Source organism: Pituophis catenifer, unplaced genomic scaffold (assembly GCF_029215685.1).
Source record: "Pituophis catenifer annectens isolate HBS135680 unplaced genomic scaffold, rPitCat1.0.hap2 SCAF_7, whole genome shotgun sequence".
NCBI lineage: Eukaryota > Metazoa > Chordata > Lepidosauria > Squamata > Colubridae > Pituophis > Pituophis catenifer.
In genome coordinates, this window is record NW_027256887.1 from 7,155,989 (window position 1) to 7,177,162 (window position 21,174).

Here is a 21,174-nt window from a genome sequence, read left to right on the forward strand (position 1 = left end):
AACAGCCAAACAGTAAAAATACATAGATACAAAATTTAAAAACAAAGTAAAATCGAATTAAACAATTTGGCCCAGACAGATTAAAACACCCCAATCATTTAAAAACCGATTAAAATTTGCATAATTAAAAAGAGGGAAAAGATTAGGCCAGGCCTGCCTGGTGGAATAAGAAGGTCTTAAGAGCGCAGCGGAAGGTGCGCAGATCCGGGATCCTCCGTATCTCCGGGAAGAGCTTCTTCCAGATAGTAGGTGCCCCCACAGAGAAGGCTCTCCCCCTAGGGACTGCCAGTCGACATTGTTTGGCCGACGGCACCCGGAGGAGCCCCTCTCTATGAGAACGTACCGGCCGATGGGAGGCTATTGGTGGTAGTAGGCGGTCCCTTTAGAAGACCAGATCCTGAAGAGGAAACTCAACTACTTTAGCCACCTAATGAGAAGGAAGGACTCACTGGAGAAGACCCTAATCCTGGGGAACGATTGAGGGCAAAAGAAGAAGGGGACGGCAGAGAACGAGGTGGCTGGATGGAGTCACTGAAACAGTCGGCATGAACTTAAACCGACTCCAGAGGATGCAGGGGTGGGTTCTAATTTTTTTTACTACTGGTTCTGTGGGCATGGCTTATTTTGTGGGCGTGGCTTGGTGGGGATAATGTGACCGGGTGGGCGTGGCCAACCTTTTTTTTTTACTTTTAAAAGCATTTTTTTCTATAACCTTAAGAGGTTGCAGAAAAAAAATGCTTTTAGAAGCCTCTGACGATCTCAGCTGAGCCGCGCGATCATCAGAAGCTTTTTTTTTTTACTTTTAAAAGCATTTTTTTCAGCCGAAGAGATTGTAGAAAAAATGCTTTTAAAAGTAAAAAAAAAAAAAAAAGCCTCTGATGGGTGGGGTAAGCGAGCGGCAACCGGGCCAGGGACCGGTTCGGGGGCGTGGCCCGCCAATGTTATTACCGGTTCTCCGAACGACTACAAATTTTTACTACCGGTTCTTGCAAACCGGTGCAAACCGGGAGCGACCCACCACTGAGAGGATGGTAGAAGACAGGAAGGCCTGGAGGAACGTTATCCATGGGGTCGCGATGGGTCGGACACGGTTTCACAACTAACAACAACAACAATGTCGAAGATCCACAGTACAGTCAGACGGTGGATTTGGCAACACCTGTACTGCAGGCTAATATTCAGCAATGACTTCATCTGCTTCATGTTGGTTAGCAGAATCAGGAAGCTTGCTGTGTGTGGGTTGTGTGACAGAGACAAACTCCCCAAATACAGTCATTGCAGGATGTGAGATTTAACAACTCTTGGACTAGGGAGCAATCGCACCAGAGTACATGCGGTTGACTCTGTCTGTAATTATGCCTAGAATATACCAGTTATAGAAAGGGCCCACCTTCACATCTTCACTTAGTAACACACGGACTTCCTAGATCCTCTGTTTACGTCCACGCTAAAAAGAAAGCATACACAGACAGTGTTTGTTTTGATAGCACATCTGTTAAAGGGGAATGTCAGGAAATATTTGCCGTCCTTCACTTGGCGAATATATCAACTTGCGGTCCATTGGTGTATAAAACAGTTCTGGTTATCTTTTTATATTTTTTTTAGAACATGTTGTTAGCAGTTTTCATGATCCGTCACGGTTTCTGGGGTGGCTAGATTTAAGGTTCGGCTCATTTCTGTTTGTTTTTAACTTCCGTTTTTGTTTCAACAAGTCGATCCTTCAGAATAAGGATCAGGCTAACGGGACAAACTGGAATTATGAAGCAGTTTTTCTGAGCAGGTGATTAGGAGTAGATTAGGTTTCTGAGCACGGAGCTCAAAGCAAGAATTTGGGGTTTGTGTCAGAATTGCATTTATCCTAATTTTGCCCGGTGTTTTCTGTCCCTTCTATTCTTAATCTAAATGTTCCAGTTTCAAGTATATCTTCAGGTATCATTATCCTCTTTTAACGACCCCGTAATCGTTAAAAGTGGAGTCTGGGCACCTGAATGGAGCTGAATATTTACTGGCCGGATGCCCTTCCTGTGGCCAATGCGGAGGTTTTTTCCCCCCCAGCAGATATATTCTCATTGTGCCCAGAGAGAGAAATATCTACCTCTACCTAGGATCGAACTCACAACCTCCTGACTGTGAGGCGAGAGCTCCACCTCCAGCCATGGCACCGCTCTGAAGTATATTTTCAAGTATATCATCTGAAATCTTACTTTATCTGTTAAAACTGCACTACAATTACAGTTAGTCCTCAACTAATAACCACCATTGAGCCCCAAATGTTGCAGTTGTTAAGTTAGTACGACGGTTGTTAAGTGAATCTGGTTTCCCCATTGACCCATTTTGCTTGTCAGAAGGTCGCAAAGGAGGAAATCACATGACCCCCCAGGACACTGCAACCATCATAAATATGAGAATTTTGATCACGTGACCACGGGGATGCTGCAACGGTCATAAGTGTGAAACATGGCCATAAGTCACTTTTTCCCATGCTGTTGTAACTTCGAATGGTCACTAAATGAACAGTTGTAAGTCCAGGATCCCCTGTAGCAGCACTGTAGCAAACTCAAGCCTCTGACTTTGAAGGCTATAGATAGACATTCAGTCAGCTTAGAAGCGTGATGGCGAACCTACGGTGCCATATTGGTGGGCACGTAAGCTCAGCTCCGGTGCACATGTGTGCACCGGCCATCTGTTTCTGGCCTCTGGCTCAGGGGGGCGGGGGAAGGCCCATTCTTCACTCTCCCCAGGCTCCAGAACCTTTCTAGGATCCTGGAGAAGGCGAAAAATGGGCCTTCCAGTCCCAACAGAAGTTGACAAATGGGCCATTTCCGACCTCCAGAGGGCCTCCGGGGAGGTGGGGAAGACTGTTTTCACCCTCCCCAGGTTCCTAGAAAGCCTCTGGAGCCTGGGGAGGGCGAAAAAATGGGCCTATTGGGCCCACCATGCCATCACGTGCCAAAAGCAGGGGGAATGCCGGGGGAGGGGGGTCGCACACGCATGCATGGGAGGGTGAGGCAATAGAATTATTGGTGTGGACACACACGTGCGTGACCCCCCTACACTCTCCCCACTTTTGGCACGCGACGGCAAAAAGGTTAGCCATCACTGACTTAGAACTATCAATATTTTAAAAAGAACTGAGGAGAAGTGTTAAACAGGGAAACGTGTTATTAATTGATTCAGCTCGTCCTCAACTCACAATCATTCATTTATCAAGCGCTTGAAGTAACAGTGGCACTGAAAAAAAAATGACTTACAACCAGTCCTCAGATTTACAACCGTCATGGCCTCCTCGCCGTCATGCGATCAAAATTTGGGCCCTTGGAAACTTCGGGCCACCTGATCACCATCTGGGACCTTCTCACCCGTCTTCTGACAAGCATTGTCAATGGGGGAATCCAGATTCCCTTAACAACAACACGACTCACTTAACAACTGTGATTCACTTAATAACCGTGGCCAAAAAGATGGAAAATCTGGCACAGCTTGCTTAACAACCTTCTTGTTTCGCAGTAGAAATGTTGGCTCTAACTGTAAATGGTCTTAAAAACCCTCCAGCGAAGAAGCAGCCACAACTTCAGGAGGAAAGATTAACAGAGTTGGAAGGGACCTTGTAGGTCATCTAGTCCAACCCCCTGCCCAAGCAGGAGACCCTACACCATTTCTGACAGATGGCAGTCCAATCTCTTCTTGAAAGTCTCAAGCAATGAAGCTCCCACAACTTCCGAAGGCAACTTCTGTTCCACTGGTTGATTGCTCTCACTGTCAGAAAACTTCTCCTTATTTCCAGGTTGAATCTCTCCTTGAGCAGTTTCCATCCATTATTCCTTGTCTGGCCTTCAGGCACTTTGGAAAATAGCTTGACCCCCTCCTTTCTGTGGCAGCCCCTCAAATATTAGAAGACTGCTATCATGTCTCCCCTGGTCCTTCTCTTCACTAGACTAGCCGTGCTCAGTTCCTGCAACCGTTCTTCATATGTTTTAGTCTCCAGTCCCCTAATCAGGGGTGAAATGCTCCCGGTTCGGACCGGATCGCCCGATCCGGTAGCGATGGAGGCGGGTGGTTCGGAGAACCGGTAGCAAAAATCCCTGCCCCCCCCATGCCCAACTGAGCTGCACGATCGTCAGAGGCTTTTTTTTTTTTACTTTTAAAAGCATTTTTTCTACAACCTCTTCAGCCGAAAAAATGCTTTTAAAAGTTAAAAAAAAAAAAAAGCCTCTGATGTTCGCGCGGCTCAGCTGGGATCACCAGAGGCTTTTAAAAGAAAAAAAAACCCTTTTTTTCTTTTAAATGCCTCTGACGATCCAAGCTGAGTTGCCTCGTCAGAGGCATTTAAAAGACAAAAAGTCTCTGTCGATCAGGCAACTCAGCTGGGATCGTCAGAGCCTTTTGAAAGCATTTTTTTACAACCTCTTCGCCAAACTTTTAAAAATGGTATTAAAAGTTAAAAAAAAAAAAAAAGGCCACGCCCACCCGGTCACATTACCCACCCACCCACCAAGCCACGCCCACAGAACCAGTAGTAACAAATTTTAGATATCACCACTGCCCCTAATCATCCTGGTTGCTCTTCTCTGCACTTTTTCTAGAGTCTCAACCTCTTTTTTATAGTGTGGTGACCAAAACTGGATGCAGTACTCTAGGTGTGGTCTTACTAAGGCTTTATAGAGTGGTATTAGTACCTCACTTGATCTTGATTGTATCCCTCTGTTAATGCAATTTAGGATTGCATCGGCTCTTTTGTCTGGTTCGTATTTATGACCGTTGCTGTGTCCCAGAGTCGTGCGGTCCCCCTTTTGTGACCTTCTGATGAGCAAAGTCAATGGGGAAGCCAGATTCACTTAACAACCGTGTGACTAACTTACCAACTTCAGCGATTCACTTAACAATTATGGCAAGAAAAGTCGTAGAATTGGGCAAAACTCGCTTAACCAATTTCTCACTTAGCAACATAAATTTTGGGCTCAATTGCGGCCATGAGGGCTACCTGTAAGCTGACCCCCACAAAGAGGAATGGGGGGGGGGTTCAACTTATTTTCCAAAGCACCAGAAGACAAGACAAGAATCAATGGATGGAAATTAATCAAGGAGAGAAGCAACCTGGAACTAAAGAGAAATTTCCTAGCAGTGAGAACAATTAATTAGTGGAACGACTTGCCTTCAGAAGTTGTGGGTTGCTCCATCACGGGAGGCTTTTAAGAAGAGACTGGACAGTCACTTGACTGAAATGATATAGGGTCTCCTGCTTGAGCAGGGGGTTGGACTAGAAGACCTCCAAGGTCCCTTCTAGCTCTATTCTGATTGATTCATCTCATCAACCTACAAGAGAGCTATGGGTTCTTCTACCACCACATATTGATTACACCTGCAATGAATAGAGTAGAGTAGAGTAGAGTAGGTAGAGTGGAGTGGAGTGGAGTGGAATGGAATGGAATGGAATGGAATGGAATAGAATAGAATAGAATAGAATAGAATAGAATAAGAAAATGGAATGGAATGGAATGGAATAGAATAGAATAGAATAGAATAGAATAGAATAGAATAGAATAGAATAGAATAGAATAGAATAGAATAGAATAGATTAAGAAAATGGAATGGAATGGAATGGAATGGAATAGAATAGAATAGAATAGAATAGAATAGAATAGAATAGAATAGATTAAGAAAATGGAATGGAATGGAATGGAATGGAATGGAATAGAATAGAATAGAATAGAATAGAATAGAATAGAACAGAACAGAACAGAACAGAACAGAACAGAACAGAATAAGAAAATGGAATGGAATGGAATGGAATGGAATGGAATGGAATAGAATAGAATAGAATAGAATAGAATAGAATAGAATAGAATAGAATAGAATAGAATAACAAGAATTGGAAGGAACCTTGGAGGTCTTCTAGTCCAACCCCCTGCTTAGGCAGGAAGCCCTACACCACTTCAGACAAATAGTTTGCAAAGAAGGATTTTTATTCCATCGGGTATCAGGAATGATTAGCCTTGCTTGAGTTTGAGAGGATTGATGGACGTTCTTTAAAAGTCAGCCCTTGAGCTGGAGAAGGCATCGTGGATCCTACATGGCTCAGGGCCAGGTTATCTTCGAGACCGCCTTCTACCGCATAACTCCCAGCGACCAGTAAGATCCCACAGAGTTGGTCTCCTCCGGGTCCCGTCAGCTAAACAGTGCCGGCTGGCGGACCCGTGGGGGAAGGCCTTCTCTGTAGCTGCCCCGGCTCTCTGGAACCAGTTACCTCCTGAGATCCGGACCATCCCCACCCTCTTGGCCTTCCGAAAAGCGGTGAAGACCTGGCTTTTCTGGCAGGCCTGGGGCTGTTGATCTCGCTCTTGTGATCTGGCGAGATCCGGCCATGAACGGCGTGAATGGGTTTGAATTGTTTTTAATGTTTAATGTTTTTATATATATGGTTTTTAAATGCACCATAAGCCGCCTTGAGTCTTCGGAGAAAGGTGGCATACAAGTTGAACAAATAAATAAATAAATAAATTGTTCATTTCTTCTTCTTTTTTTATTGAAATTTTTTTTAAAAAGTTTACACGTATTTTTCCCCCTCTCTTCCCCCCTCCTGCCCCAACCCTCCCCCCCTTGACTTCCTAGAGCAAATACAGGGTATAGCATTTAACAAATATAAAAAAACCCCATAAGCTAACTATCTATAGATGTATCTCCCTCTTGCACTTTAACTCCCCTTGTTCATATCTAAATATAACTATTTAAACCAATTATTGCTTGAAAGTAATCAATCCAACTTCGATCTTGTCCATTCTTCAATAATAAGCAAGTCTTCTTTCTTCTACGGTTAAACATCAGATCTCCAACCCTTACATACATTAATACCTTAACAAAATATTTTAACCAATCTCAAATAAAATATATTGTAAAAACCTTATTTTTACTTTTTTCAGTTACAGTTAAACATCAGATAAATAAATAAATCGTTCATTTCTGAATCCACCCTGGGAGATGATGCTCTCCAGCCCGCTTCTGGATTGGGACCAGAAGTCCTCGGGAAAGATAAAAAAAGTTGGCCTCATCCATGCCCCCAAAACATGGCATAGCTTCTTCATCCTCTCATCCTAGCCTTTTTTTTTAATTTGATTTATATGCCGCCCTTCTCCGAAGACTCAGGGTGGCTTACAGTGTGTTAAGCAATAGCTTTCATCCTTTTGTATATTTTATACAAAGTCAGCTTATTGCCCCCACAAACTGGGTCCTCATTTCACCTACCTTAGAAAGGATGGAAGGCTGAGTCAACCTTGAGCCTTGGAGAGATTCGAACCAGCAGTAAATTGCAGGCAGCTGGTCTTAATAACCAGCTTAATAACAGGGTGCCTTAAACCCCTGTACTACCAAGCCTTGAATTTCTTTCGAACCAAAGTTGTAGCGTGTCCAGCTTGTGGCCAAAGAGCAGTTTGACAGGGAGCAGTTGACAGGGAGTTATCACTTGAGTCAGGAAGTGGTTCAAAAGTAAAAGTCATTTGGGCATTTTGGATTAAGATATGGTGGATTATACAAAATATTCTTAAAAGGAAGATAAAATTTACTCCACAGTTGTTTTCATTGGGTATAATTGAAGGATGTACAGTTATAGAGACTAATTTGATTTTGAATTTAATAACCGCAGCCAGACTTTTGGTGGCGCAATATTGGAAGAAGGAAGAAATACCTACTATTGAAGAATGGACATTAAAAGGAGCTAATTTGGCGGAGATGGCTAAAATCTCTGCATATTTGAAGGACCGTTCGAATGAAAGATATGTACTGGAATGGAGAAGATGGATTGACTATATACAAAACAAATATGGGACTAAAAAGTTGCAAATAGCTTATGAATGAAATATTTAGATTCTTGGAATTTACGTAACTGTTTTTTTTTTGTTTTTTTTTAAAAAGAGGTTGTTAATTTGTAAATGTGATTGTACAATCCATATATGGAAAGATGGCAATCGGTCTACGTTTTTCTTGTAAAAATGTTTTTTGTCTTGTAAAACTTTTTAATAAAAAAAGAAAGAAAGAAAGAAAGATATGTACTGGAATGGAGAAGATGGATTGACTATATACAAAACAAAGAGCCTTGGTAGTACAGTGGTCTAAGGCACCCTGTTATTAAGCTGGTTATTAAGACCAGCTGCCTGCAATTACTGCAGGTTCGAATCTCGCCAAGGCTCAAAGTTGACTCAGCCTTCCATCCTTTTTAAGGTAGGTAAATTGAGGACCCAGTTGAGCCTGGATAGCTCAACAGACAGAAGCACTGTAATTTAACACCAGCTGTCTGCAATTTATTTATTTATTTATTACATGTATTTATATGCCGCCATTCTCCCGAAGGACTCAGAGCGGCGAACACAAGTTAAGAAACAAGTACAATAAAATCCCATTTTAAACCAAATAACTAATTAATAGTAAATAATAAAGTAAGTAAAGTAAATAATAAATTAAAGTACAATAAAATCCCATTTTAAACCAAATAACTAATTAATAGTAAATAATAAAGTAAGTAAAGTAAATAATAAATTAAAGTAAGATTGAATCTCGCCAGGCTCAAGGTTGACTCAGCCTTCCATCCTTTCTAAGGTAGGTAAATTGAGGATCCAGTTTGTGGGGGCAATAAGCTGACTTTGTATAAATATACAAAAGGATGAAGGCTATTGCTTAACGCATTGTAAGCCGCCCTGAGTCTCCGGAGAAGGGCGGCATATAAATCAAATTTATATATATATATATATATATATATATATATATGCATATTCTTTCTAGCCAGGTTTTACCTACGTAAACTAAGTTGTTTTGCAGCTCTGGTTGTGTGAAATCTCATTCACAAGCTTCAGGGCTTTTTTTCTGTTGACAAACTGCAACTCTGTGTTGCTCTCTGGGAGAGTTGCAGTTTGTCAACAGAAAAAAAGCCCTGAAGCTTGTGAATGAGATTTCACACAACCAGAGCTGCAAAACAACTTAGTTTACGTAGGTAAAACCTGGCTAGAAAGAATATGCACATAAAAGCCTACGAAAAAGAAAAAGACATATATATATATATGGGACTAAAAAGTTGCAAATAGCTTATGAATGAAATATTTCAATGATTTTTCTTTTTTACTTTGACATTTTAGTACCTACGGGGGAGTTAAAGAGTAAGGGGAAGTTAAGAGCTTGTAGTTAGTTTGTTTATGTTAGATTAGGTTTGCTAAATGCAATACCCTGTATTTTGCTCTGGGAAGTGGGGGGGGGGGGAGGAGGGAGAGAGAAGGGAATGGGTGGGGGAATTTGTTTGTAAAACATTTTCAAACTTTTCAATAAAAAAAAAAAACAAAAACAAAAGTAAAAGTCATTTAACAAAAAAAAAAAAAAAAAAAAGCCCAGGGTGTATCTTTCTCCCGCCCTCCTTCCCCCCGCCCCCCCGCCCCCCCCCCCCCAGCCATCCTGCATAAAGCCAGGGTCGAAGGACCAGGGAGCTCAGCATCTGCGACTGGTCAGCAAAGGAGAAAGGACCAAGATCTCCTTCTCGGGGTCCTCCTGCATCTTCCAAGCCAGCATCATCATGCGCCCGGTCCAGGCTCCGGCGTTTCTCCGCTCCCTGAGGCTCCTGCTGCCGCTGCTTGCCTGCGGCTGGGGTCCCGCCGTCGCCTCTCCCATCTGGAGCAACGCCGACGAACTGGTGCACCTCTACACCTCCAGCGCCAGGAAGAGCTTCCACCTGCAGATCCATCCCGACGGACGCGTGGATGGCAGCCCGTCCCAGACCGTGCATAGTAAGTCCCCGGAGGAGCTGCTCCGAGGCTGGGCTGGTGCGGGAGGGAGGGAGGCTCCAGAGTGCTAGGAATTCAATTAAAAGAGTTGGGAGGGTCCCTAGAGGTCTTCTAGTCCACCCCCCCCCCCCCGTGCTCAGGTAGTAATCAAGTGGCAGTGAGAAAAGCAAGAGTATAGTAAGTCCCCGGAGGAGCTGCTGCGAGGCTGGACTGGTGCGGGAGGGATGGAGGCTCCAGAGTGCTAGGAATTCAATTAAAAGAGTTGGGAGGGTCCCTAGAGGTCTTCTAGTCCACCCCCCCCGTGCTCAGGTAGTAATCAAGTGGCAGTGAGAAAAGCAAGAGTATAGTAAGTCCCCGGAGGAGCTGCTGCGAGGCTGGGCTGGTGCGGGAGGGAGGGAGGCTCCAGAGTGCTAGGGATTCAATTAAAAGAGTTGGGAGGGTCCCTAGAGGTCTTCTAGTCCACCCCCTCCCCCGTGCTCAGGTAGTAATCAAGTGGCAGTGAGAAAAGCAAGAGTATAGTAAGTCCCCGGAGGAGCTGCTGCGAGGCTGGACTGGTGCGGGAGGGATGGAGGCTAGGAATTCAATTAAAAGAGTTGGGAGGGTCCCTAGAGGTCTTCTAGTCCACCCCCCCCCCCCGTGCTCAGGTAGTAATCAAGTGGCAGTGAGAAAAGCAAGAGTATAGTAAGTCCCCGGAGGAGCTGCTGCGAGGCTGGACTGGTGCGGGAGGGATGGAGGCTCCAGAGTGCTAGGAATTCAATTAAAAGAGTTGGGAGGGTCCCTAGAGGTCTTCTAGTCCACCCCCCCCCCCCCCCGTGCTCAGGTAGTAATCAAGTGGCAGTGAGAAAAGCAAGAGTATAGTAAGTCCCCGGAGGAGCTGCTGCGAGGCTGGACTGGTGCGGGAGGGATGGAGGCTCCAGAGTGCTAGGAATTCAATTAAAAGAGTTGGGAGGGTCCCTAGAGGTCTTCTAGTCCACCCCCCCCCCCCCGTGCTCAGGTAGTAATCAAGTGGCAGTGAGAAAAGCAAGAGTATAGTAAGTCCCCGGAGGAGCTGCTGCGAGGCTGGGCTGGTGCGGGAGGGAGGGAGGCTCCAGAGTGCTAGGGATTCAATTAAAAGAGTTGGGAGGGTCCCTAGAGGTCTTCTAGTCCACCCCCCCCCCCCCCCGTGCTCAGGTAGTAATCAAGTGGCAGTGAGAAAAGCAAGAGTATAGTAAGTCCCCGGAGGAGCTGCTGCGAGGCTGGGCTGGTGCGGGAGGGAGGGAGGCTCCAGAGTGCTAGGAATTCAATTAAAAGAGTTGGGAGGGTCCCTAGAGGTCTTCTAGTCCACACACACACCCCCCCCCCCCCGCTCAGGTAGTAATCAAGTGACAGAACAATCAAGAGTATAGTAAGTCACACAGGGGGGAGAATAGAAGGGTGGTAAAGTATGACATAATACAATGTGGACGGATTTCACCTTGGGGAAGTCATGGGAGGAGGGGAGGGCTGGGGAGGGTTAGGGAGGGAAGGGGGGGTAAAAATGGGGGGGGGAATTTGTATTTGTAAAACTTTTTCAATTAAAAAAAAAAAGTATAGTAAGTCCCCAGAGGAGCTGCGAGGCTGGCTGGTGCAGGAGGGATGGAGATGAAAAAGGGGGGGGCTTGTCCAGGATCACCCCTGGAGGCTCCAGAGTGCTAGGAATTCAATTAAAAGAGTTGGGAGGGTCCCTAGAGGTCTTCTAGTACACACACACACACACACACACACACCGTGCTCAGGTAGTAATCAAGTGGTAGTGAGAAAAACAAGAGTATAGTAAGTCCCCGGAGGAGCTGCGAGGCTGGGCTGATGCGGGAGGGATGGAGATGGAAAGGGGGGGGCATGTCCAGGATCACCCCCAGAGGCTCCAGAGAGCTAGGAATTCAATTAAAAGAGTTGATTTTTTTAAAATTTGATTTATATGCCACCCTTCTCCGGAGACTCAGGGCGGCTTACAAGGCGTTAAGCAATAGCCTTCATACTTTTGTATATTTATACAAAGTCAGCTTATTGCCCCCACAAACCGGGTCCTCAATTTACCTACCTTAGAAAGGATGGAAGGCTGAGTCAACCTTGAGCCTGGCGAGATTCGAACTTACTAATTGCAGACAGCTGGAGTTAAATTACAATGCATTCGTCTGCTGAGCTATCCAGGCTCAGTTGGATAGCTCTGAGTTGGGAGGGTCCCTAGAGGTCTTCTAGTCCACCCCCCTGCTTTGGCAGTAATCAAGTGACAGTGAGAACAATCAAGAGTATAGTAAGTCCCCGGAGGAGCTGCGAGGCTGGACTGGTGCGGGAGGGATGGAGATGGAAAGAGGGGTGCATGTCCAGGATCACCCCCGGAGGCTCTAGAGTGCTAGGAATTCAATTACAAGAGTTGGGAGGGTCCCTAGAGATCTTCTAGTCCACCCCCCGTACTTTGGCAGTAATCAAGTGACAGTGAGAACAATCAACAGAGTAGACCGATAGTAGGTCCCCCATGGAGCTCCACGGCTGGCTGGTACGGGAGGGATGGAGGGAGTGGGGGGCATGTCCAGGATCACCCCAGAGGCTCCAGAGTGTTAGGAATTGAATAACGGAGTTGGAAGGGACCTTTGAGGTCTTTTAGTCCACCCCCCACTCCTTGCTCAGGCAGAAATCAAGTGACAGCGAGAACCATCAACCCATGGAACAGAAGTTTCCTTCAGAAGTGGTGGGAGCTTCATCACTGGAAGCTTTCAAGAAAAGACCGGACTGCCATCTGTCAGAAATGGTATAAGGTCTCCTGCTTGAGTGGATGGGGGGGTTGGACTAGATGACCTACAAGGTCCCTTCCTACTCTGTTATTCTATGTTCTTTGTCCCATTTGAGACAAACAGTTGCCCAATCTCTTCTTTAAAATCTCCAGGGATAGAGCGCCCACAATTTCTGGAGGCAAGTCGTTCCACTGATGAATTGTTCTAACAGTCAGGAAATTTCTCCTTAGTTGTAAGTTAGCAAGTTGCTTATCGTATGGAAAGAGCTGTCTCCACTCAGGTCCGCTTCCTTCCATGTCGGGAACTGTAAAGTTCAGTTCAACATCAGCTACTTTCTTTTTCTTTTTTTTTTTTAATTGAAAAAGTTTTTCAAATACAGATTTTTCCCCCTTTCCCCCCCCCCAACCCCCCTCCCCCTCCCCTCCCCCTGTGGCTTCTCCAGAATAAAACCCAAATTAATAACAGATTATATAATACTTTACCATCCTTTTTGCTCCACCCCCCCAAATGCTGACCCTTTCTTTCTAACAATATTATTATATCCCCCTTATACTATACATTTCAAAGCAACATTCAGCTGTAAAATTATATAACAAATCCTAATTTGGCAATTTCAGTTCATAATCTATCCATTTCCTCCTCCCCCATGCATATAGCTCTTAATTCAAATCTTTTATGTATATTAATATAGCATAACATCCCTTTTCCTAAACTAAACAATCAGTAAGCTAACCTATCTCCACCCTTCTAACAATATTATTATATCCCCCTTATACTATACATTTCAAAGCAACATTCAACTGTAAAATTATATAATAAATCCTAATTTAGCAATTTCAACTCATAATCTATCCATTTCCTCCTCCCCCATGCATATATCTCTTAATTCAAATCTTTTACATATATTAATATAACATAACATCCCTTTACCTAAACTAAACAATCAGTAAGCTAACCTATCTCCACCCACTTTCCTACAGGTCTACCATACATAATATTTTCGATATCTTTGTTCTTCTGCCCACACCACTAAAAAAATATTTCCATATGTAAATAAAATCCTCAAATGACTTTAAGCTTGTAATCCATATAATATCTTCTGTGATGTCTTTCAACTGGATTGTTAATTTCATCACCCATGTTAGGGTAACATCAAATTCTAGTTCCAACAGTATGTTCAGTATCTTCAATTACCATCTGCCCCCTACATCAGCTACTTTCAATGCCAGCTGCCCTGAGTAAGACATCTCTGAATATCTCCCTGAATTTTAAAGACCTTTTCAAATACGTTAGAAGCTCTGCTATAACCCAATCGATCACAGATTGTCTAGTATATTAAAAGCTCAAAATTAAAACACCTGTTCCATTATCTTGACGTTTGCAAGCTGTGCATTTTTTTTTTAGTTCAAAATGTCGTAATCTTCTCTTTTAATAATATTAAAAAAGACTTTGCAGAGAAACCTCATCTTAAGAAACCTCTAAATTTAGATTGTATTGATTTATATTCATTGTAGATGAGATTGATTGAAGATGCTTTTATTGAAAGCATAGTTAGGACCGGTGGTGAAATCCAATTTTTTTTACTATTGGTTTTGTGGGTGTGGCTTGGTGGGTGTGGAGGGGAAGGATATCCATCCCCACCCCACTCCTGGGGGAAGGATATTATAAAATCTCCATTCCCATCCCACTCCTGGGAGAAGGATATTGCAAAATCTCCATTCCCACCCCACTCCTGGGCGAAGGATATTGTAAAATCTCCATTCCCACCCCACTCCTGGGGGAAGGATATTGTAAAATCTCCATTCCCACCCCACTCCTGGGGGAAGGATATTGTAAAATCTCCATTCCCACCCCACTCCTGGGGGAAGGATATTGTAAAATCTACATTCCCACCCCACTCCTGGGGGAAGGATATTGCAAAATCTCCATTCCCACCCCACTCCTGGGGGAAGGATATTGTAAAATCTCCATTCCCACCCCATTCCTGGGAGAAGGATATTGCAAACTCTCCATTCCCACCCCATTCCTGGGGGAAGGATATTGTAAAATCTCCATTCCCACCCCACTCTGGGGCCAGCCAGGGGTGGTATTTGCTAGTTCTCTGAACTACTCAAAATTTCCGCTACCGGTTCTCCAGAACCTGTCAAAACCTGCTGGATTTCACCCCTGGTTAGGACCCTTCGTAGCTGCTCTCTTGTCAAAGATACCTTGGCTTTCCTCCTTGGACTTCCAAAGTGGGACCTTCTTGGTTCTGGAGGTCTGGGGGTGACACCCCTCCCTTCATGGAGATTTGCCTTGTTCCCCAAGGCTTCCTCAAGAATATGCGTTCCAAGTCTTTCTACATTCTCTTGTTTTGTGCTACAGTTTGTCTAGCTTTGCAGCTTTATTATTTCATCTTATTTGGACACTTGCCAGAACTCCTGCCCACCTAGCAGTTTGAAAGTATGCACATGCGAGTAGATAAACAGGTACCACTTCGGTGGGAAAGGATCAGTGGTGAAACTCCCCCCTGGTTCTATCCAGTTCGCTGAACCAGTAGCGCTGGTGGCAGGAGGTTCTGCCCACCTGCTGGGACGTCATTACGTCCCTTTTTTTTTACCATCTGTGCATGCGCAGAAGATTCCACGCATGTGCAGAAGAGGCACGTACACGCTCCCACGCGCTCCCGTTCCTGAACCGATAGCGAAGGTTCGGGAATGTTTTGCCACGATTGGCCAGAATGTGGAAAGACTGGGAAGGCATCAGATAATAGTATTCTGATATTTGAAATTGCTATTTCTGGTTTAAGAGATGTTGAAGAGATCTCCTAATATTTAACCCGTTCGCTTCCAGGTGCTTTGACGATCAAAACTGAAAATTTTGGCTATGTAGTGATCATCGGCGCAAAGAGCGGACTTAACCTTTGTATGGACGATAACGGAAATCTCTTTGGATTGGTGAGTCCTAATATTCATTTCGGATTCTTTGACTCCTTTCCTAGTGCAGCCAAGGCATTAAGTCCTCATGTTACGACTTCAATAGAGCCCAAAGTTTTTGTTGTTAAGTGAGTTTTGCCCCCATTTTACAACCGTTCGTGCCCCAGTTGCTAAGTGAATCACTTGTCAAGTTAGTAACACGGTTGTTAAGTGAATCTGGCTTTCCTCCTTGACTTTGCTTGTCAGAAGGTCACACAAAAGGGGATCAGGTGACCTTGGGACATTGCAACTGTCATAAATGGGAGTCAGCTGCCGAGCGTTTGAAGTTTGATCACGTCATAAGTGTGAAAAACGGTCATAAGTCACTTTTTTCAGTGCCGTTAGTTAGTTAGTGAGTGGTCACTAAAAAAGGTCATGATGACCTTTTATGCTACAGTTGTTAAGTGAATTGCTGCAGCTGTTGTTAGGAACATGGTTGTTAAGTGGAATCTGGCTTCCCCATTGTTTTCAGGAGGTCACAAAAGAGGAAGGTGGCAGCCTCCCACCCCCACCCAGGATACCGCAACTATCATAAATCTGAGTTGGTTGCCAAGTATCTGAATTTGGATCCCATGACTATGGGGATAGCGGAACGGTCCTAAGTGTGAAAAATGGTCAAACAAGTCACTTTTTTCAGTGCCGTGGTGACTTGGACCGGTCGCTAAATGATCCATTGTAAATTGAGGGGACTATCTGTAGAAAGAACAAATCATCCTCTTCATTTAATGACCCCCACAATCCCTTGCAGGGTGGAGTCTGGGCAACTGAATGGAACTAGCAGAGTGTTTGAATGGCCGGATGCCTTCCTGTCGCCAGTGCGGAGTTTTGTTCAGCAGACATATTCTCAGTGTGCCCAGAGAGAGAAATAAATGTGTCTACCTAGGATCGAACTCACAGCCTCCTGATTGTGAGGCGAGAGCTCCGCCTCTAGGCCGCCGCACCACTCTGTATAGAAAGAACAAATATTTGGAAAAAAAAATATTCACGATCTAAATCTGCCGTGGATGCTTTCTGACCGTAAGATACAGCTTGATTTTTTTCACCTCCGTCTTGACAATTTTGTGTTTGTTTCCTTTAGAATTCCTTCGGCAATGAGGATTGCGTTTTTAAACACACGATGCTCGAAAATGGCTACGATATTTACCACTCCCCCAAGTACAATTACCTGGTCAGCCTAGGAAGGGCAAAGCAACCGTTGTTTCCCAATATGAACCCGCCAGCTTTCTCTCAGTTTTTAACCAGAAGGAATGAAATCCCCTTAAGCCAGTTCAACACGCCGGTGGCTCAGGAAAGAGACACCTGGGACGACGATGCCGAGCTGTGTGGGGGCATCTTGGCGGGAAAGATACCGGATGAAAGCCCAGATGAGGTGGGCATCCATCCCTGCTTGACCAGCTCAAATTCCGAAGAGAGAGACCCAAACGGCGCCACGCTGAGTCGAAGATTTCCTAGCCCCCGAACGGATTCCTGAAACCGAAACGAGAACCGGACTTCTCTTCGGAACCATCAAAGAAAGCTAAATTCCTTTTTTTTCCAGGTGAATTGTTCAGAATAAGGGGTGGGGGGGGTGTCACAGCTGTCTACAGGTAGCCCTCGACTTACAAGAGTTCATTTAGTGACCATTTGAAGTTACAACGGCGCTAAACAAAAAGGGGACTTGGGAATGTTTTTCACACATATGGACCGTTGCAGCACCCCTGTGGTCACGTCATCAAAATTCAGATGCTTGGCCACTGACTCGTCTTTGTGACGGTGGCAATGTCTCCCTCCCAGGTCATGTGATCCCCTTTTGCGACCTTCGGACGAGCCAAGTCAAGGAGGAAGCCAGCTCCACTTAACAACTCGTCTTACTAACTTAACCGCCTGCATGACTCCCTTAACAACTCTGGCAGGAAACGGGCTTAAAAATGGGACACAGCTCCCTGAACAAATGTTTCGCTTAGTGAAATAAATTTGGGGCTCCATTGTAGTCGTAATTCAAGGACTATCTTTGTGCATCTTCCCGGTTTTAGCCCTGGTCTTTACCAACCTGAATAACGAACCTGGAACGTGGGTTGTGAGGCGAGTTTTATATCTTTTGCTCCATCTACATTTCAGTGTTTAAGCTTCACCCCTGTAATGCTGTATAGTATATAGAGTTCTTGTTGTGCCACAGTCCACCCACAGCTGACTGGCAGAGATGGTGTAGTTGCCCACGTGTTATCGGTTGAATCTTTGACTTGCTTTGACTCTAAGTCAAAGGAGAATGCCCAGAACCTTTAAAGAGGCAAAATCTTTGGATCAGCAGTGATAGAAAGAGAAAAAACACCCTCTATTTCAGGGATGGGAAATTAATTTTCTCAAGGGGCCACGTGAGAAAGTGAGACTGTTGCGGAGGAGCAAAACCAAAACAGCACCTGACAGGATCTATTATCTCACAATATCCCAAAACAAGTAGACGTTGTCCGATTCAGCTAGGATGATCTTATTAGATCTCAGCAGGACCCCCTCATGATTAACCTTAGCTGGATTCAGGATGCTGACCCATCCCATCAACCTGTTGGCCAAAGTTGGCTTTGTCCAGGAAATGCCAAATCTTGGTATCTTGGCATGGGTTATCTACAACCAGGTGGAGAGGAATGGGCAAGCAATGCTCCCTTCCGGGAGAACGGAGTTGAGATGTTCCGTAAAGCAACTTTGTGGGCTGTTGAAAGTATTAAAGGGGCAGCCGTCCTTCCAGACTAGGGTTCAAATCCAGATCATGCCCATCTCCTTCAATGTCAAGATATGAGAGGAGAGTTTGGAAGAAGCCATCTTCGTGGCAGAAAACTCCTAGGAAAAGTCTTCAGTGGGAATGATGCACCAGATTAGGTTTATTGGGTGTTTTGATGGGAGTTGTTGACAAGAACATCCTGGGAAAGTATCAAACAATGGGAATGCAATAAGTGTATGTTTCTATTTATTTATTTATTTGGATTATTTACATATTGATGTTGTATTTATGAGTATTTATGACATTTATTATTCTGCCCCCCCCCTCTAATTCTGTCTCTCGATGAAGACAAAATAAATGTTTCATGTTTTTCAAGAAAGAAAAGCGTCTTTATTGAACGTTCCTGGTTTAATTCAACTTTCAAAAATTTTGAATTTCAAAATGAAATTCAACAGTGAAAAAAGCAAAGTTCTACATTTAGGGAAGAAAAAACAAAATGCACAGGTACCGTATATGTGGTACCTTGCTCAATAGTAGTAACTGTGAAAGGGATCTTGGAGTCCTAGTGGACAACCATTTAGATATGAGCCAGCTGTGTGCAGCAGCTGCCAAAAAAGCCAACACAGTTCTGGGCTGCATAAACAAAAGGATAGAATCAAGATCATGTGAAGTGTTAATACCGCTTTATGATGCCTTGGTAAGGCCACACTTGGAATCCTGCATTCAGTTTTGGTCACCACAAAGTAAAAAAGATGTGGAGACTCTAGAAAGAGTGCAGAGAAGAACAATGAAGATGATTAGGGGACTGGAAGCTAAAACATATGAAGAACGGTTGCGGGAACTGGGTATGTCTAGTTTAATGAAAAGAAGGACTAAGGGAGACATGATAGCACTGTTCCAATATCTCAGGGGCTGCCACAAAGAAGAGGGAGTCAAGCTATTCTCCAAAGCACCTGATGGTAAAACAAGAAGCAAAGGGTGGAAACTAATCAAGGAGAGATCCAATTTAGAACTAAGGAGAAGTTTCCTGACAGAACAATTAATCAGTGGAAAAACTTGCCTCTAGAAGTTGTGAATGCTGCAACACTGGAAGTTTTTAAGTAGATGTTGGATAACCATTTGTCTGGAGTGGTGTAGGGTTTCCTGCCTAAGCAGGGGGTTGGACTAGAAGACCTCCAAGGTCCCTTCCAACTCTGATATTCTATTCTATTCTATTCTATTCTATTCTATTCTATTCTATTCTATTCTATTCTATTCTATTCTATTCTATTCCATTCCATTCCATTCCATTCCATTCTATATTCTATTGTTTTCTATATCTATTCTATTCTATTCTATTCTATTCTATTCTATTCTATTCTATTCTATTCTATTCTATTCTATTCTAGTCTATTCTATTCTATTCTATTCTATTCTATTCTATTCTATTCTATTCTATTCTATTCTATTCTATTCTAATTCTATTCTATTCTATTCTATTCTATTGTTTTCTATATTCTATTCTATTCTAGTCTAGTCTAGTCTATTTCAATGCAGTGACTCCCGAGTTCCAAGCAGGATCATTCTCATGTCTTGAGAAATAATTCTCTGCTATGTCACAAATTCCCAAATCCACCCAAGATCTTTTCCATCCTTGTGAAGGAGGCAGAGCTGTGCACCTCAATATTCAGCACAATGGGACTTTTTCAGACTTGTCAACTATGCCTCCAGCTGCTGAAGCAGAAACAAAACCAGAATCAGGAGATCCCTCTGGTTCATAGGACATCTTCTTAACTGGAAACAGGAAATGTCCATGTAGCCAGAGCGCGAAGTCCAGGCGCAATGAGTCTGAAAAAAACGTTTTCTTCTTCTAAAGACGAACGTTTTGTCTGATGTCCCAGTGGGATCATTGCGGCTTGGAAGTTTCATCATGAAGAACGGTGTCAATAGAAATAAGGAGGAAGTCAGGGGTCTCCACTGTGCTGTCAAACCAGAGAGGCCTTCATCTGTTGGCTTCATGGCTGTGAACACAACAGTGCCATTAGTCTACTTCTCCCAGGGAAGGAAGGAAGCAAACCAGCCAATCAACCATCTGCCCTATCAATGAGAAGGATTAGGGGTGACATGATAGTTGTCTTCCAATATTTGAGGAGCTGTCACAGAGAAGAGGGGATTGACTTATCCTCTAGGGCACCAAAGGGCAGCCAAGAATTAAGGACCGATCCAAACTAGAATAAGGAGATTTTTTTTGACAATGGGAACAATTAATTAGTGGAGTGACCCTGTCTATTGGGGTTGTGGATGCTCCATCACTGGACGTTTTAAAAAATAGACTGGACAACCAACTACGTGGGATGGAATTAGATTCCATCTCCATCCTCCAAACTGGGAGGCCCCTGACACTGGAAAAGAGGTGGAGAAAAAGAGCTTGATTGATCTAATTGCACTTTCTACAGAGGTCCAGTTGGTGAAATGTTACGTCTTGTTGGTCTTTGACATGTCGGTGATACCGCATCTCAACCATAATAGCCGTAAACTAATATCCAAAAAGTGTTCGTAGGCAACATAAAGTCTCGTGCGTTCGGTCTCCGTATTACAGAGAAACATGTTCTTTTACCTCCACGAATGTCTGTAAAGATTCTCAGTCATCCAAGTCACGGTTGTCCCAAAGATGCTTTTTTAGGAGGCAAGCAAAACAAGGAAGTCCAGTTCCTCTTGAAAAAGCACCTTTGGGATGACCTCCATAAATAATGGACTAGGTCCCATCACAAAATTATCACGGTACAAATCTCATGCCCACAAGCATCAGGATGCATCAATGATTCGCATCAGAACAAATAGTTTTACTGGCCAAACACAAGGTGACCAAAATGTTCACAACCGTTTTAATTCTCAGTAGCAACTGCAGAGCATTGGTGGGAGAACCATCACTGGTCCCTTCATGATTTGATGGTTTTGGAAATGGGTGTCTCTTCCTTTCTCCCACCCGCCCCTTCCACCCATAACCGTCCCCCCCCAGCCCTCCTGCATAAAGCCAGGGCCAA

General features: G+C 44.1%; 1 protein-coding gene across 1 annotated transcript; it reads left to right on the top strand.

The window, feature by feature from the left end:
* The first annotated feature begins 6,070 nt into the window (after window positions 1-6,070).
* Window positions 6,071-16,930, top strand: FGF23 (fibroblast growth factor 23). The gene is made up of 5 exons (XM_070947473.1): window positions 6,071-6,129; window positions 6,544-6,579; window positions 9,634-9,758; window positions 15,338-15,441; window positions 16,538-16,930. The coding sequence occupies exons 1-5, from the start codon at window positions 6,071-6,073 to the stop codon at window positions 16,928-16,930; spliced, it is 717 nt and encodes a 238-aa protein (XP_070803574.1).
* Window positions 16,931-21,174: the final 4,244 nt, after the last annotated feature.